This window comes from Boleophthalmus pectinirostris, unplaced genomic scaffold (assembly GCF_026225935.1).
Source record: "Boleophthalmus pectinirostris isolate CB_2022bp ecotype Guang Dong unplaced genomic scaffold, ASM2622593v1 HiC_scaffold_4, whole genome shotgun sequence".
NCBI classification, from domain to species: domain Eukaryota; kingdom Metazoa; phylum Chordata; class Actinopteri; order Gobiiformes; family Gobiidae; genus Boleophthalmus; species Boleophthalmus pectinirostris.
The window spans coordinates 31190960-31208522 of NW_026571353.1; the positions used below are offsets into that span (position 1 = coordinate 31190960).

The following is a 17563-nucleotide window of genomic DNA, read 5'->3' on the forward strand; positions in this document are numbered from 1 at the left end:
CAGAACTAAAGCAGGACTAAACCAGGACTAAACATGGACTCAAGCTAGAACTAAAGCAGGACTAAACCAGGACTAAACATGGACTCAAGCAGAACTAAAGCAGGACTAAACCAGGACTAAACATGGACTCAAGCTGAACTAAAGCAGGACTAAACCAGGACTAAACATGGACTCAAAGCAGAACTAAAAGCAGGACTAAACCAGGACTAAACACTGGACTCAAGCAGAACTAAAAGCAGGACTAAACCAGGACTAAACATGGGCTCAACCAGAACTAAAGCAGGACTAAACCAGGACTAAACATGGACTCAACTAGAACTAAAGCAGGACTAAAGCAGGACTAAACATGGACTCAAGCAGAACTAAAGCAGGACTAAACCAGGACTAAACATGGACTCAAGCAGAACTAAAGCAGGACTAAAGCAGGACTAAACCAGGACTAAACATGGACTCAAGCAGAACTAAAGCAGGACTAAACCAGGACTAAACATGGACTCAAGCAGAACTAAAGCAGGACTAGCCATGGGGAGTCAGTGTTTCAGTTTTATGCAGCTAATGTCTGGAAAAGTCTTCCTTAACTCGGACGTACACTGTGCAATTTTTGGCCCTTTTTGAGCCAATTTTTCACTCGTGTTTTTTGATTAGGTAGAACTGTCCAAAAAAGAAATGTTCATCTTCATTGGCCACATTTATGTGTTTTTAAATTCCAAATGAATTGCTCTGAATGAAATAGTTCGGAATTAAAATATTCTCCTCGAGTTTACATGGAAATAATCATGTCGAATTGAGGTTTACATGGGAAACACATTAAATCACCTTTATTTAATTCTGCTCAGTGTCTGGGGGTCAGGAAGGGTTCTGATTGGACAGGGACATGAACGTATTTTACATTTACCAGAAGAAAACACACACTTCAGCTGCTACGGGCTTTTTCAACAGGAATTAAGTGTTCCGGCCCCAGGCCTTGGTTCCAAATTGTTTGTGTGATTTTTGCCAAGTTCTCCTAATTCCTGCTGCAGGAGCCCTGGTCCGTGATTGGTGGGGCAGGTTGACGCCCACCTCACCTGCAGCCACCGCCCCCTATTTAAGGAGATTACCAGCACCTGTTCGGGGCTGCTGGCCTTGGTGGCCAGTCTGCCATTTTGTGTTCATGTGTGTAGTTTAGTTTAGTTCTGTTTTGTGCTTTTTTTGATTTGGTCACTTGATTCTGTTTGTGGGTTTATGTGGTTTAATTTGGGGAACTTGTGTTTTAGTTTAGTGTGTGTCCCTAAGTTTTACCACTCGTTTTTGTGTAAGCCTGCGTGACCCCTTTTGTGGCACAAAACTCTGTTTATTCTGTTGTTCTGTTTCTTAGTTTAGGTTATTTTCTGTATATTTTTAGTCTTTTGTTAATTTACCTTTACATTCCTGTTAATTAAACATTATTTAATTTATTCCATTTTACATCTTGGTTTTAATTTTGTTACTTCCCTCACCCCAAACGAGCTGGGTCGTAACAAGTGTTTACATGGTCTTTTTAAAGCTTAATTATTTTTTTATTCAGAATTAAATAATTTTTATTCAGAAATAAAGCTCTCATGTAAAAGTGGCAATTGAGACTTGAAAGGTTTTATAGTGCACCTTTGAAAATTTCATTGCAAAAAAAATCAGTTTTAATTTATTTAACACTAGTCTCTTCCCTTACCAGAATGTTTACTCTTTCCTCGGTTCCTTCTCCTTGATTCGTCTCCTCGATTCTGCAGGAAATGGATGAGAGGTCCCACCCACGGAGGAGACAAAGCGAGTAAGAGAGGATATAAACTCCTCACTGAGACCAATAAAGTTTGATTCTTTTATCTGAAGCCTTACTCAGGTTTACTCCTTCATTCTGTGGTTTTCTCCACGGCGCCACTTAACATGACACATTGGACTGACAGCTGAAAAACGCCAGATCGAGGAGAGGAACCGAGGAGACGGAAGCGAGGAAAGACAAACGAGTTTCCTAACTCCGCTGCACGCGCCCGGTAATCACCTGACCCCACGCGCCGACGCCACTGCCTTTAATATGTGTCCAACGCGCCACGTTTATCTCACCGCTTCAAAAACAACCCCCCGCCATTTTAATTACTCCTCCCCGCTCTTCACACGCAACTAGTGCTGGCTCCCGTTCAAACTGAATACACCAGTGATACGAGGGGGGCCAGATGATGATAGAGGATGAAAAAAAAAAGTAATAAAAACGACGCTCTATGCTTGCAAATGAGAAGAGCTAGTCAGGTATTTACGATAGCAAGTAATCAACCAGGAAATTAAGCCTTTAACCATGCGCGCGTAATCCGTGAATTGTCAACTTCATTAGGGTAGATTTATTGCGGCATCGCGGCGACCACCCCCGTCGAACAATTTCTAAAACTGTAAACGTCAACTGTCAGCTACCAACAGGCTATATCGTCGAGCTAATTCTAGGCTAATTCACGCCAGCTGTAACGTCCATTGGATTTAGCTTTCAGTCATAACGCTGGCGGCGGCACTTAGCGGAGATAACAGCCATTGATTAAAAACACGGTTGAAAATGATGTACCATAAGCTCGCGATTATGGCAAGCGGAGACAAAAACACGGAAAGTGAGAACAGGTAAATTAGGTGCGAGGTGCAATTTCGGGGATTGCTTGAAGTCTCATTCGTCATAATTTTGCGTTTGTTTACGTTTATAATCAGAGATGGAATGTACGGGAAAGAGATTGTGACAGAAATTTGAAATATTCGCGAGTTTAGTTTTGAGTAAAGTTGCAATCGTATGATTCTCTATTTGGTGTATTCAACAATAAATACTTTAAGGTACGCTATGTAACTTCTAGTAGAGGGTCAGCCACCTGCTTGTCTCCGTGGAGATGTTATCGCTTTGCCAGAAATGTCCCACAATATGGCAAAAAACAAAATAATATGCAGGGGTGCTTAAAAACATATTGAAAAGTACTGAATTCTTACAGTGAGTTGGGTCGCCTCTACACAGATCTGACCTGTATCTTGGCCTGATTACCTGCTTGTCTACATAGAAATGTTATCAATTTGCTTATGTTCCACAGTATAGCATTAAATTTATCTCTAATGTATTTATTAATTTACTTCTTTTTTTTCTTTTTTTTTTTTTTTATGTTCAGATAATACAAATACACAAAAAAGTACTGCAGTTTTACAGTGAGTTGGGTCGCCTCTACACAGATCTGACCTCTTGCTTGGCCTGCTTGTCTCCATGGAGATAGATAAGTTTAGTATCGCTGTGAAACATTTCAGGCAAAGCATCAACATCTCCATGCATAGTGTGTTGAGGAACCCTTCACCAGAAAAGTTACACAATGAACCTTTAAATAGTCTTAATCTGTATGTCCTAAGTTGTCTGCTTTGATTTTCAAGTAATTTAAAGCCTTTAACCCAAATATAGCTTAGATTTTTTCAATTTATTTGAATTTTAAACTAAACTGTACTTAAAAGCCATAATGGTATATTCATGGTATTTATATAAGAGTTGTAGAAATGTAAATTTTCCCTTTTTTAGATGTCTTGTCAAGATCTTAGTGTGAATAATTATGATCAGAATAGAAAGAATTTCAGTGCTAAATAACTGTTATTTTGTCAAGTTATTTTGTCATGTGTCTGAAATGGAAGGATCATGTTCTACTGTATGTAGTTCCCTCTGTTTTACTGTACTGTACTGTATATTTCTGTAGTACAATATGAGGATAGGGGGAGGGACATGTTCCAGTTTGTTCCTGTAAAATTCAGCATCACATTTATCAACTGTGTAAAGAGAAAACTATTTTCTAAAACCATATATATTTTTTTTGTAGAAGCAAGTCTTCTCAAGTCACCAACCTCAAGTCCCAAGTCATTGAGCTTCAAGTCCAAGTCTTATCCCAGGTCTTAGTCAGTTTTTATCAAGTCAAGCCTCAAGTCCTAAAGATAGTGACTCAAGTCTGACTTGAGTCCAAGTCCCGGCTTGCAAGTCCCCTCCTCTGGTATGTGACCATATAGACAGAGATCTTGTCCAGATATATTTAAGATAGACTTACTTCATACTGGTTAAATAAAATGAAGATTGAATCAAAAACAGAAGAAAAAAATGCAACAAATACCAACAAATCTCTATAATTTTACGGTATGACTATTAAAAAGACCAAACAAACATCTGCAGTTTTAGGAGCTTAACGTTTCTGTTGCAATTGTGTAATGGCTACTACCTTTCCTCAACAAATATATAACCAGAATCCCCTGCATCTACCTTCAAATACACCAAGAGGTTTGCCATAACTGAGTACCTTATTTGTATTCACATTTTCTGGTTTTCTAACTTTTTGGACTACATTTTGTTTTCGGAGCATCCACAACGAAATGGGCTCCAGTTTAATTATTATAAACCATGTCAACAAGTTGGCGAGACATTGTTCTGCGTCTACACGAGCGAGTCTGTGAATTGCTTGTGCTCCATTGTGTTGGAAGGTGAGGGGAAGGGACACTCGGTCTGGAGTGGGGTTTGGACGGAGAGTCGAGGAGAGGGGACGACTTGGCTGCCGTTGTTGGAGTGGTTTTTTGACAAAGGGGACATGCTGCTCTGCTATGGACTTTCGAGCTTTTAGCCAGGGAGCAGCTTTGAATTCACACAAAATCAGATTCAGTTAAAGCTACACTATGTAACTTTTCTGTCAGCTGTACGTCTCTATGGAGATTTCATTGCTTCGCCTGGAATGTTCTAGTCTGATTCATCAGCCGGTTCCACTTCGTAGAAACCGTCCGACCTCGCAGCAGTAGGATTCGTTCGCTCAACAGTAGGCGGGTACTTTTTTTATTTAACCAATCGCTGCTATTTGGTTGCGACTTATGTAATGCGCCGCTAACGGGGCTAACTGGTATATTAAGCTTTTCCCAAATGTAAGAAGAATAATGTCCTTCACCTTGATCAAATTCACCAAACATTCTCTTTATTCCAGCTTTAAATCCTCGATCTCGGGAATCGTTGACAACACTGAATATATGACTCTTTGCTGATTGGCTGGTGCCCAAACTCGCACTTCTGGGGTTTTTGCGAACCATTTAGTGTATTCTGATTCCTGACCTAGTCACTGGATAGAAATTAAATTGAGCGGAGGCACTAGGTGGCGCCAGCCTGGCTCGGAATGTTCCACAGTAGGACATTAATCACTTGTATGTAGTATTTACTCAATTGCATGTGTTTTTATTGCTAAAACAAAACAAAACAACAAAAATATTGAACTGATCTGACGTGTAACTTGACAAGTTTACACAATCCAATTTGTTTATCTTCTGAATGGACAAAAATACATGGATATAATAAGGGATGTCAAGGTTCATTTAAGGCCATAAAAATGTCATATAAGAATTAAATAATAATGATTGTCAGCATTTTAGAAACACTGTTGTTATTGTCGTTGTTGTTGTTGTTGTTGTTGGAGCAAATTGTGTCCATGAATTCAAAAGTTAGGAGTAAGTGGTAGTAGTGTGTAGTAGCGGTGTACTTGGGTGTTGGGAAGTAGTAGTAGTGGTACTAGCAGTATTAGTTGCTCTTGTTTGTGTAGTAGTATTATATGTTGTGTTGTTATAATTGTACTAGTAGTAGCAGTATTAGATGTAGTAATGTTGTAGTAGCAGCAGTAGTAATAGCAGCAGCAGCAGTAGTAGTAGTAGTAGTAGTACACAGTAATATTGAAACTAATTTCTGCCACTCACACAATAACCCTAAAGTCAGATTATCCCCCAAAACTACTCTATATGTTAATATGCTTTAAAAAAGGAAGAAAAAGAAAAACGAAACATGAGCTGCAATAAATAAAAAGCAGAATGATAGTTGTTATTTATTCAACCCTCTACAGCTCAATACCAAAAAGTTCCTCACTACTACAAGAAAAAGTACACACGATAAAGACTGGCCCAAAAAATATGGTTTCATCTGTTTCATCTATTTTGAATCATATGTTGATAAAGTATCATGGCAAATACATTACATTTACATTACATAACTGGAAATGGCTGTACAGATTTACCAATCACTAATGACTGAGGTCACTTTAAAGCTGCATTGTGTAACTTCTCTGGTAGAGGGTCTGTCAAATGTGAAGATGTGTTTGCTTTGTCTGGGATTTTTCACAGTGTAGTATTAAACTTTATTGTCTGTGGAGAAGTCTGAATGTCCATTTTTCTCAGTATGTTTGAGCTACAAAACCACCTGTAATTGGATAAATGTCAGGTAGAACTGTTTAAAGTCATACTGTGGAACATTCCAGGCTGACTCAATGACTTTTCTATCATGGTTCATGCGCTGTAGTCGTTGTTTTTGCTTATTTTGCTGTATCTTTTCTTTAATATTGTGTGCCCTTTTATTTTGATATTTTCCTGTCTGCTTGTAGTTTTGAGTTTTACTTCCTGTCTTGATCGTTTGCCCCGCCCTCACGTGTTTCACCTCTGCCCTTTGTTGGTCCATTGTCTTTGCCATTGTCTGTGTCTTTGTCTGTGTCTTGTCCTGGCGTGGCAGTTTGGTTTCAGCTTTTAGATTTTTGGGATTTATGGATTTTTTTGGGGATCTTTTTTTGGTTGTTGTTACGGCCCCAGGCCTTAGTTGTAATATTTCTGCAGAGTTCTCTTGATTCTGCTGCACGAGCCCTGGTCTGTGATTGGTGCAAATGCCCACCTCACCTGCAGCCACCCCCTATTTAAGGAGTGCAGCACCTGTTCGGGCTGCTGGCCTTGGTGGCCAGGCATTTTGGTTTTGTGTTTGTGTGTTAGTCTGTTCTGCTTTGCTTTTTGATTTGGTCACTCGATTCTGTTTGTGGGTTTATGTGGTTTAATTTGGGGCTTGTGTTTTAGTTTAGTGTGTTTCCCTAAGTTTTACCACTCGTTTTTGTTTAAGCCTGCGTGACCCCTTTTCTGGCACAAAACTCTTTATTCTGTTGTTCTGTTTCTTAGTTTAGGTTGTTTTCTGTATATTTTTTGTTTTGTTAATTTACCTTTACATTCCTGTTAATTAAACATTACTTAATTTATTCCATTTTACATCTTGGTTTTATTATTTGTTACTTCCCTCACCCCAAACGAGCTGGGTCGTAACAGTTGTTATTAAAGAACTTTAAAGCAGTTCTGCATTTTGGGTCCTCTCTTTGTTTCCACGCGACATTTTCCAAACAAACAAGCAGATGACGGACCTCCAACCAAAAAGTTACATAGAGCACATTTAAAATAACTTGAAATACAGCCCTATTTTGCAAAAGTAACATCCTTATTGTCATATAAAGTCACATTTTCCAACCATTATTGAACCACCATCGTTCATAGTGTTGATTGTAATGGAAGACAATAAATAATACACATATATAGTGCTGTTAAACACTTTCAATTATCCTATACTAACCATTTTTTGTCGTGTGGGATTGTTTCCTACGTCTTAGATATAAATACTGTCACCAACAGCCAACAGTCAAACTACTAAATCTTTTACAACTGTCGATATCACTGCAGCTCTTCAGTTTTCTCCTTTTTAATGAGTTGGTGGAGACGTTACAAGCCCGTGTCGAAGATAAACTCCTCTCCATATGGCGCTAGACGTTACCAGCACACTTTGCAAGCTCTTGTCGATAACAGCGAGATATAAGATCGTATCCTACCTTCCGGATGCCCTCCCTGGACTCCTCCACGTTGTTATCAGCTCCCCCGGTTCGGTTGATCATGCGCCACATCTGAGCGTACATGGGGTCTCTCTCAAAGGGGTTCATGGCTTTGGAGCGGACCTGGTCGTACACGGCCGAGTCCAGGACTGTCCCGTAAGGAAGCTCCGTCTGTTTGGAGAGGTCCTGCAGAGACCTGGGGAGAAGAAGAGGAGGAGAGGGAAGAAATATAGTAAGAACATGAGCTTGTTTTGGTGAAATGCAGGCTACTCTGTCGTCAAATGTGAGAATTAAACATCTTGTCTGTGCAAAGCATATGTGGAGTGGCATACTGTTTCATTTATTCATTACATGTGCTTATACTTTGCAGTGACATCATTTTGTGGGTGTTCTGCGTGTGTGTCTATGGCAGAATATTCATTAGTATCAATGGTGACACAGCAAACACTGAAAAAAAAAAAAAAAAAGGTCAGATTGAGATGGACTTCAGATCACTCACTGTAGTCCCTAAATCAGTTCTTTATGGTCAGATTGTGCTAAATTAAAGATCAGATTAAAATCTAATTTAAGTAACAGAGCTTCAGACAGAGAAGTGCCTACGGTTAGCATCACACCCCCAGAAGAGTGCCAGGAGTCGCTTTTCCATACTGATTATGTTATACTTTACCATGGACATCCAAAAGGTAAATTCATATGTTGAACCTGATCACGTTTGTTAGTGACCAGATGTAAGAATTTGCTTAGAACAAAAGTCTACATTCAACAATATTCATTTTAGCTGCATTTATCTGTATTCAATATAACTGGTATAAGTATATACAGTAGACTGTTATGATGTCGTCTGAAAACCGCTGTCACCTGGTCATTAGGTTGAGTTCATCACAACATTCTAGCATCTCTATCAAAAGCTGGCACAAAGTTCAGCATATTCTGTGTCTGCAATAATGAACAAGAGTGAAATTCTTTTCGAGTAATAGCTTCACAAAGTGGTGCCATTATTCAACCACAAATGTGGTTGTTGTCAGTTCTGGAACAGCGGCGAGTGGAGCCAGTCTCATAAGATTCAGCATTAGTGGATCAGGATTAGTTTAGTTATTTCTTTGGAAAAACAGTGAATCTCTCATAGTTATATAGACCTCTATCTGAAATTATGACACATTCTGACCTTATTGCTCATATAGTTTGGTCCTGTGCTGCTCACTTGAGCAGTGATGGTTCAACTCCAGGCATCGGCTCTTTCCCCCTTTCATGTTGAAGCTCTCATATCAAATAAAGTGTTTTGGCAAAGTGAACATGTGCAAATAAACAGATACATGCGTAGTCCCACCAGATCATAAAAGAACTGGCATTACACCAGCCCTGCCCTCACCAGACTCTATCTTATTTTCCTGAAGACCATTCATGGTGGTCTATTCCAGCCTGTGCAGAGCACAAAATGAAATGAAAATGACAACCTGGCCTTTTAATCTCATTAATTTCACATAAACAGGAACAAAGCCCCTCTCCAGTTCATAATATCAGTCATATTTCAGCTGCTCACTGTGGCACTGGCTCCCATTGGAAACACTTTGGACAGAGACCACTGCACTGACAGCCAGCTGCGCTACAGCTCAGTCCCTGAACAAACCAATGATTTGCATCTCTCCGAAGAGCCAATGAGAGACATAATTGACATGCTATTAAAATATTAAAAAGGGAATTGGCAATAAGCCACTAATGGCAGAAAAATACTAAGTCATTTACTCTGAATCATCAGAGCTATCGGAGCCAGTTTGTTCCAAGGCGATTAAAAAGCTAATCACTGGATGATTATTCTCATAAAATCAAGTAAAAAAAATGAGTTAGAATGTCAATATTTTTATAGATTTTTCACTTTTTAAATTGTTTTTCAAATTGGAATTGAAAGGCCCGCTATGCAAAGCCTGAAACGCTCCTAATGTAACCATCCATCTTACTGAATGCTCTTACATAACTCTGGTGAGATTCAAATTAGATTGGTAGTTCCATTTTAGCTACGAGCAGCACACACTTTTCATATGTCCTTGGGCAATACACTTAACCCATATTGCCTATGAGAATATGTGAGTGTAATTTTGCTGGGGCTGCACATTAATGAAATTCTTTCTCATGTTTTCAGTAGCAATACTTTTGTTTGTTCTTTTTTTATGACAAAATTACACTGTTTTCTGATCTATGTTATAATGTTGTTTTCTCATCAAAATCATATCTGGAGTTGTGATTTGAGCATTTTGAGTTTTGGAGGTGTAGACAGACTAATAATACAGGATTTTTGTGTTAAACAAAAGAAACTAAACACAGCTCCAGGCAGTGTTGGGAGTAACATGTTATAAAAGTAACACATTACTGTAATGCATTGCTTTTTGCTGTAACACAGTAATGTAAGGCCTTACAGGGGAAAAATGTCAGTAACACACGTCACAATGCATTGTTAACCTGGACTGAAGTGGTGGGTTTTTCGTTTTTCTTCATACAAATTTGCTAAAATCACCGCGATATCAGCAGCGGTGAAATGCCATCGTTATGGTTCCGAATGTCAGGTGCACCTGTGTAGACATCGGGTAAACATGGGCGAAAGTACCGAATGTCAGGGGTAACTGCAGTGACACCCACGTGCTGTGTAGACACCCTGCTCCACGGGCTCGGGGTTCTCTCAGGGGCAGTCTTAGATTCCAAGTCCTAGTCCAAGTCCTAGTCCAAGATTAGTCCTGGTTTAGTCTTGGTTTAGACCTGCTTTAGACCTGCTTCAGACCTGTTTCAGTCCTGGTTCAGCCCTGGTTTAGTCTTCCTGGTTCATTTCTGGTTTAGTCCTAGTTTAGTCCTTTTTCAGACCTGGTTCAGTCTTGGTTTAGTCCTGGTTTAGTCCTGGTTTAGACCTGGTTCAGACCTGGTTCAGTCCTTGTTTAATCCTAGTTCAGTTCTGGTTTAGACCTGGTTCAGTCCTGGTTTAGTCCTCCTGGTTCAGTCCTGGTTTAGACCTGGTTTAGTCCTGGTTCAGTTCTGGTTTAGACCTGGTTCAGTCCTGGTTTAGTCCTCCTGGTTCAGTCCTGGTTTAGACCTGGTTTAGTCCTGGTTTCAGTTCTGGTTCAGTTCTGGTTTAGACCTGGTTCAGTCCTGGTTTAGTCCTCCTGGTTCAGTTCTGGTTTAAGACCTGGTTCAGTTCTGGTTTAGTTTAGTCCTGGTTCAGTTCTGGACCTGGTTCAGTCCTGGTTTAGTCCTGGTTTATTTCTTGTTTAGTCCTTGTTTAATCCTAGGTTTACCTGGTTTCTGGTTTAGTTTCTGGTTTAGACCTGGTTTAGACCTGGTTCAGTCCTGGTTTAGTCCTCCTGGTTCAGTTCTGGTTTAATCCTGGTTTAGTCCTGGTTCAGTCCATATACGGCACAGAAACTTAAAAGTACTGCAGTTGTCATGTAATCTTTTACATTTTAAACACAGTAATACTGTAATGTAACAAATTACTTTGAAATGACAGTAACAAATAATAAATAAATAAATAAATAAATAACACATTACAGTATTGAAGTAAGTTGCCCAACAGCTCCAGGATTGTTGACTTAAAGCTCCTGAGAATCAAATTGATGCAATCTGGGACCTTTTAAAGGACAATGGCCAGAACTCAATATTGAATACCGTATTGAAGTTGTGATCATTATTGTATTGAGTATATGCTAACACACCGCAGCAGCCGTATGTATTCTGCAGCAGTCTTTCCCCCTCTGCACCACTGGGGGATTTCACGCACTATTGTTAATTACAATGGCACCGCGCTTTGCTAGCTTCTCAACAGTTTGGCCTCTGAGAAATGTAATGGAGGACTATTATGGCAAACTAATTACTGTTTGCTTGTTAAGCGCCTGCTCCATGCCACCCATGGATTTGAGAGACACATTTTCTCAAATAAAACATGGCATCGAAAATACACAACACATGCTTTGCTTCTTCTAGCCAGATTAATTACATGTAATAGAGCAGTTGTAACCAGCGACAAATTAGGTTCATTCATAATTTTAACCAAAGAAGCCTTCCTCCTGTGTTCTGTTGTAAACCAGGTCCATATCACGCTGTTTTCTGATCTATTTTATCTATTTTCTCATTAAAAAACATATCTAGAGTTTCATTCACACATGTTTGACACACAAACCTCTGAAATTTGGATAATTTCAGCTGAAGAATTGCCACTAAACTAAAGGTAAACGGTAGCTGTTCACTAGTATTTTGAGCTGATATTATGGAGATGTAGAAAGACTAATGATAAAGAGATACTCAAACATGTGTGAATCAAAGAAAATTCAACTCCAGGTATGTTTTTAATGAGGTAACAACATTATAACGTGGATTAAAGCTCAGAAGAATCTATAGGCCAGTGGTCTTCAACCTTTTTTCTCCGGTGAGCTACCTGCACAAAATGAAAATGCCAGAGAGCTACTAATCAAGAAATTGAGTATATATAAGAGCCATGGCAAGCCTTAGATGCCTATAAAACATAAACCATTATCCATTTATTACTGTACAAAGTTAGGACTCAAAATGATACATGTGAAGTAGAAAAGTGCGTTTAATTATCGGTAATCAGATTTTACTTATTACTCATTACTTAATTCAGACTATTTGGAAGGGGGTGGAGTGTTGCCAGTAGCTTCCGAGCTAAAGGTTGGAGACCCCTGCAACAGGCTCTATTCACGTTTACGTCACAAACCAGGAAGACGTTTGGAAAGACGCAATTACAACTCCCGGTGTATGAAAATCTCCCAGTCGTCCAGGTAGAATCCAAAATTCAAATTCAACTTGTCAACTGGACATAAGTTTATTTTATCAAATATGTTTCACAGCTCATCCAAGCTACTTCTTCAGTTCAATGAACAAACTTTTCGTCCAGTTGACAAATTTAATTTCTCCTTTTGCCAACTTCCAGTGTAGTTACCGACAATGGGCTCGCCTAACATGGATCTATTAAAACCGACAGTGATAAAACCCACTGAAGTAAATGTGATCTGCAGTAAAAATGAAGTCTGCATACGAATGTGCTGTGTGGAATCATCTTGAATGTGGCGCCTCATCTCTTCTAATCACATGTACCCAGTGCACTCGGAGTCGTGTGTCAGTGGGGAAATGATGAAAACTGAGATATGTTTGTAATAGTTGATTAGTCGAACTTAACAGAACGCTATAATGACATGGACATGAAGAAAACTGGGCCTGGGAAGTTGTAATCGCATCTTTCCAAACGTCATCCTGCCTGGTTTGTGACGTAAGTGTGAATAGAGCTGATTGTGTGTCATATAGAACCTTAAAGTGTACATGAATTTTTTTATATTTATTTTTTTTCCTAATTGGTTAGGTGGGAAAGTATCTGTGTTAAATATTTATCATAGTTTTACATGAGTCTGAGAGTGTGCTAGCTTTGGTCGGACAGAAGACTAGAAGAAAAGTGCTATGTCGAAAATTCTAAGGAACACATTTTTTGGCAAGTTTATTCATTTTAGAAAATTATGGTTGATTTATTTTGAACAGTCTAATCATAACTATTGTGCAATTCAGACAAGTTTTGACCTTGTTAAAATTATGGTTTCTAGGTAACAGTTGTAAAATTTCCTCAGAACTACCATGCCTCATCTGCTGCACGTGTCCAGCCAGGAAATGAAATTATAAACTTGCAAAAATGGACGATTCATTTTTTCAGTTTTCGATTTTGTGTTTAAAGGAATAAAGGAAAAAATAAAAAAATAAATATAATGTTGAACTTTTGCACCGTATACGGAATGAACCAGGACTGAACCAGGACTAAACTAGGACTAAACTAGGACTAAACCAGGGCTAAACCAGGACTAAACCAGGACTAAACCAGGGCTAAACCAGGGCTAAACCAGGACTAAACCAGGGCTAAACCAGGGCTAAACCAGGACTAAACCAGGGCTAAACCAGGGCTAAACCAGGGCTAAACCAGGGCTAAACCTGGGCTAAACCAGGACTAAACCAGGACTAAACCAGGGCTAAACCAGGACTGAACCAGGACTAAACTAGGACTAAACTAGGACTAAACCAGGACTAAACCAGGACTAAACCAGGGCTAAAACAGGACTAAACCAGGACTAAACCAGGGCTAAACCAGGACTAAACCAGGGCTAAACCAGGACTAAACCAGGACTAAACCAGGCTAAACCAGGACTAACCAGGACTAAACAGGACTAACTAGGAAACCAGGACTAAACAGGACTAAACCAGGACTAAACCAGGACTAAACCAGGGCTAAAACAGGACTAAACCAGGAGTACTCAACCAGGTCTAAAACAGGACTAAACCGGTCTCAGTCATGGTTTCATTCCCAGTCTGGTCCCGGTCTCACTCATGGTCTCAGTCCTGGTCTCAGTTCTGGTCTCAGTTCTGGTCTCAGTTCCTGTCTCACTCATGGTCTCAGTCCTGGTCTCAGTCCCAGTCTGGTCCCGGTCTGGTCCAGGTCTCAGTCCTGATCACCTGACAGTCTATGCAGCCGCACCTCAGTCCTGTTTTAGTCCTGGTCTAGTCCCGGTTTAGTCCGTATGTGGCGCAAAAGTCCGGCATCGCAGTTTAAGTCACAAAAACAGGCCGTTTCCATTATTCATTTAAAAACTTAAAAAAAAAAACAAATCGTTATCCGTTTTTTCACTTTGGTTTTGGAGCCAAATAACGAAGAAAACAGCTGTTTTTTCGTTTTGTTATTTTTGGTTTTATTTTGAAAAACAAATGAACGAATGATACACATTAATCTGCCTCTTGCACCTTATAGAAGAAACCCTTGTCCTTTCTAATTTACTTCCTCCGTCATTGACTCCTCTTCCCAAGTCTGGGGGAAAAAAAAAAAAAATAACGCTTTGAAGGTTTTAATGAACTTTGCCACGAACATGAATCTTTTATTGTCTCCAATTAATCTCCGGCCCTCGTAATTTACCCCCCGTCCCCACCCCACCCCACCTCTCTCTGGAGGATACGAACTGCCAGTGCCCCTTTGACCAGGATCCCCCCCCTTTAGTGAACGCTTTCCCAGCTTCTTAATCTCCGCTTGGTGCTTAATGGTGCTTGCGGAGAAGAGTAAAGGAAATGTACTGCCTGGGGAACGCAACAGCTCAACATATATTTTAATGAGTGGAAAAAAAACACCATTGAAATGACTTGTGTTGCTGTAATTGGTTGTGAAGGGGAACATAGATCTAAGTGAATAAAAGAGAAGCTGGAAATGATAGTGGACAAGCAGAACAGGCTCGAGTGTCAGGAGAATGGACGCGATAAGCTCGAGCTATAACAATAATTGGATATGTATTATGGAGCGTAGTGTATAATGGAAGGCCCAATTTGGTTTTGTCCTGATTTAGCCCTGGTTCAGTCCCGTTTTAATCCCCTTTAAGACAGGGTTGTGTTCAGATTTTGTCCTAATAATGGCTTCTGCTTCTAATCCTAAACTTAGACTGCGGACTTAAGGCCAATAGAGAGGTATACAGTCGTCCCTCGCTATATTGCAGTTCACCTTTCGTGGTTTCGCTGTTACACTGATTTTTTTTATAGTGCAATTTTGCTTTTTTGTTGTTGTTTTTTTTTTTACAGTGTATGACCGCATATTGTGTTCCTCCCCCTGCGTCCTGATTGGCTAAGGGATTGTAGACCGTTGTCAATAAATCTCCTCCGTGGCGTGTCTCCTGTAGAGTTACGCCAACTTTACGTAAATGTTCGATCGCTGGCAGTGTGGTTCTGAAATGCTGCCCGATCTGGCAATTGCCACGTTTGCCTCCGTGAGGTGCAGAGCTCGCAGTCGGTCCTTTCTCCTGTGGTCACCTGTCCCAACAGTGAGTCCTGGTTCAGTTCTGGTTTCATCCTGGTTTACTACTGTTTTAATCCTAGTCCAGTCCTGGTTTAGTCGTATTCAGTCCTGGAATCAATCTAGATTAGTCCTGGGTTAGTCCTGGTTTAGTCTTGGTTCAGTCTATAGGTGTAGGCAGCGTAAAAGTTTGATATAATCTCGGGTATCGGGCGGGTGTGGGTCTCCAAAAATGGACTTGTGCGGGACTCTGCACTGTAGGCTCCATTATGGAATAAATTAATCTTCGGTTTGTTACATAAAGAAGGAATAAAATAACAAAAGGACGACAGAAGCAATAAGTTTTAAGAAGGAAGCAAAAAGGTTAACTGTCCTGTCCTGAGAAAAGTGTATAAAGTGTGTGGTGAGCAGTGTTGGGAGTAACATGTTATAAAAGTAACAAATTACTGTAATGCGTTGCTTTTTGTTGTAACGCAGTAATGTTCGGCATTACAGGGAAAAAAGTGGTAATATTTTACTCGGTACAAATGTGAGTAATTGCAGTGCTTTTTTTTACCTGGATTGAAGTGGTGGGTTTTTCGTTTTTCTTAATACAAATTTGCTAAAATCACCACAATATCATCAGTGGTGAAATGCCAGAGGTGCGCCCACGTAGACCATGATCGCGAGCGAAAGGACTGGCGAAGAACTCCCCGATCCACAGAGCTAAACGCAGCTGACACCCGATCGTGCTCGGGGTTCTCTCAGGGGCGGTCTACATTCTAGTCCAAGATTAGTCCTGGTTTGGTCCTGGTTTAGTCTTGGTTTAGACATGGTTTAGTCTTGGTTTACTCCTGGTTTAGACCTGGTTTAGTTCTAGTTTAGACCTAGTTCAGCTCTGGTTCAGCTCTGATTTAGACTTGGTTTAGTTCTGGTTCAGTCCCGGTTCAGTCAATATACGGCGCAAAAGTTCAGCATCTTCGCAGCTATTTTGGTGAGATAATAACACATTACAGTTTTAAGTTTCAGTAACTTGCCCAGCAGTGGTGGTGAGGGCTTTAACAGCCTTAAAACAGATAACAGAATAATTGTAAAAAATAAAGTTGACTACTTTGTGGGTTTCACCTTTCGCGGGTTATTTTTAGAACGTAACCCCCGCGATAAACGAGGGACCACTGTACATACAATCATACGCACTAATAGTCCATTTTAGTTGATGAGGGAAGTATTAAATTGACACATTCGGCCAGTCTAGATCTGCTCCAGGGTCTGGAGTTGGCCCGGGAGCTGCCTATTGGAACCTCAGGGTCTATAAGCTTTAGATTGAGCGTTTTCTTAACAAAATTATCATCTCTCTCTTCATTGCATCCCCGAATTGACTCGGCTGCCAGAGTAAAATAAACAAACATTTATCTAACACTTCAATAATTTGTCAAAGTCCATTTAAAACTTTCTTGGGTGAAAAATGACTTGTTGTGGCAGTCTGATGGCTATTAGATCACACCCAAAGTATGCATGATGAAACCCAATGTAATTCCTTTTAAATTATGTCCATTATTTGATGTCTTTCTTCTGCATGAAAGCAACCGATATCCAATTCTGCATTGAATTAGTTTTCTTTAAGCTAAAGGTTTTGCTAATGTTTGCCTTTTAAGCTGCCATAATTATTCTCATATCCCTGCTTGGATTTTCATAAATGTTATTAACGGGTCAAGGACCACAGAGAAGCCCATTTCATTTTGGAGCAGGTCCAGTTTTGAGGACTGATACTGGAATTTCTGGAACATTATAGAAGCTCGATTGAATTACTGAGGTAAGAAAACTTGGCGGAGATACAAAGCTTCTTATAGAGTCGTTAACTTTGATGTCACTTCCGGGTCCATCAGCTGATTGGAAACAATGAACATGTTTACAGTTTCATCTTTTTTAGCGATAACACAGATCATGCTAAAGGCGCACTATGAAACTTCTAAAGTCCTGGGTCCGCTACTCGTTTGTCTCCATGTAGATGTTATTTCTTTTCCTGGAACGTTCCACAGTAGGGAATTAAACACATTTCCCTTGCATTTGTTCAATTTCAGGTGTTTGATTGGGCAAACAAACCTTTAAAAAAAATGAATTCTTAGATATG

At 39.9% G+C, this 17563-nt stretch overlaps 1 protein-coding gene across 1 annotated transcript in view; it reads right to left on the bottom strand.

The window, feature by feature from the left end:
• The window catches only part of grid2 (glutamate receptor, ionotropic, delta 2), a 1594008-nt gene that overhangs the window by 253006 nt on the left and 1323439 nt on the right, over positions 1-17563 (bottom strand). Inside the window, exon 13 of the mRNA XM_055161426.1 lies at positions 7650-7845. Within this exon, the coding sequence (XP_055017401.1) occupies positions 7650-7845 (196 nt within the window). The remainder of the gene's footprint in view (positions 1-7649; positions 7846-17563) is intronic.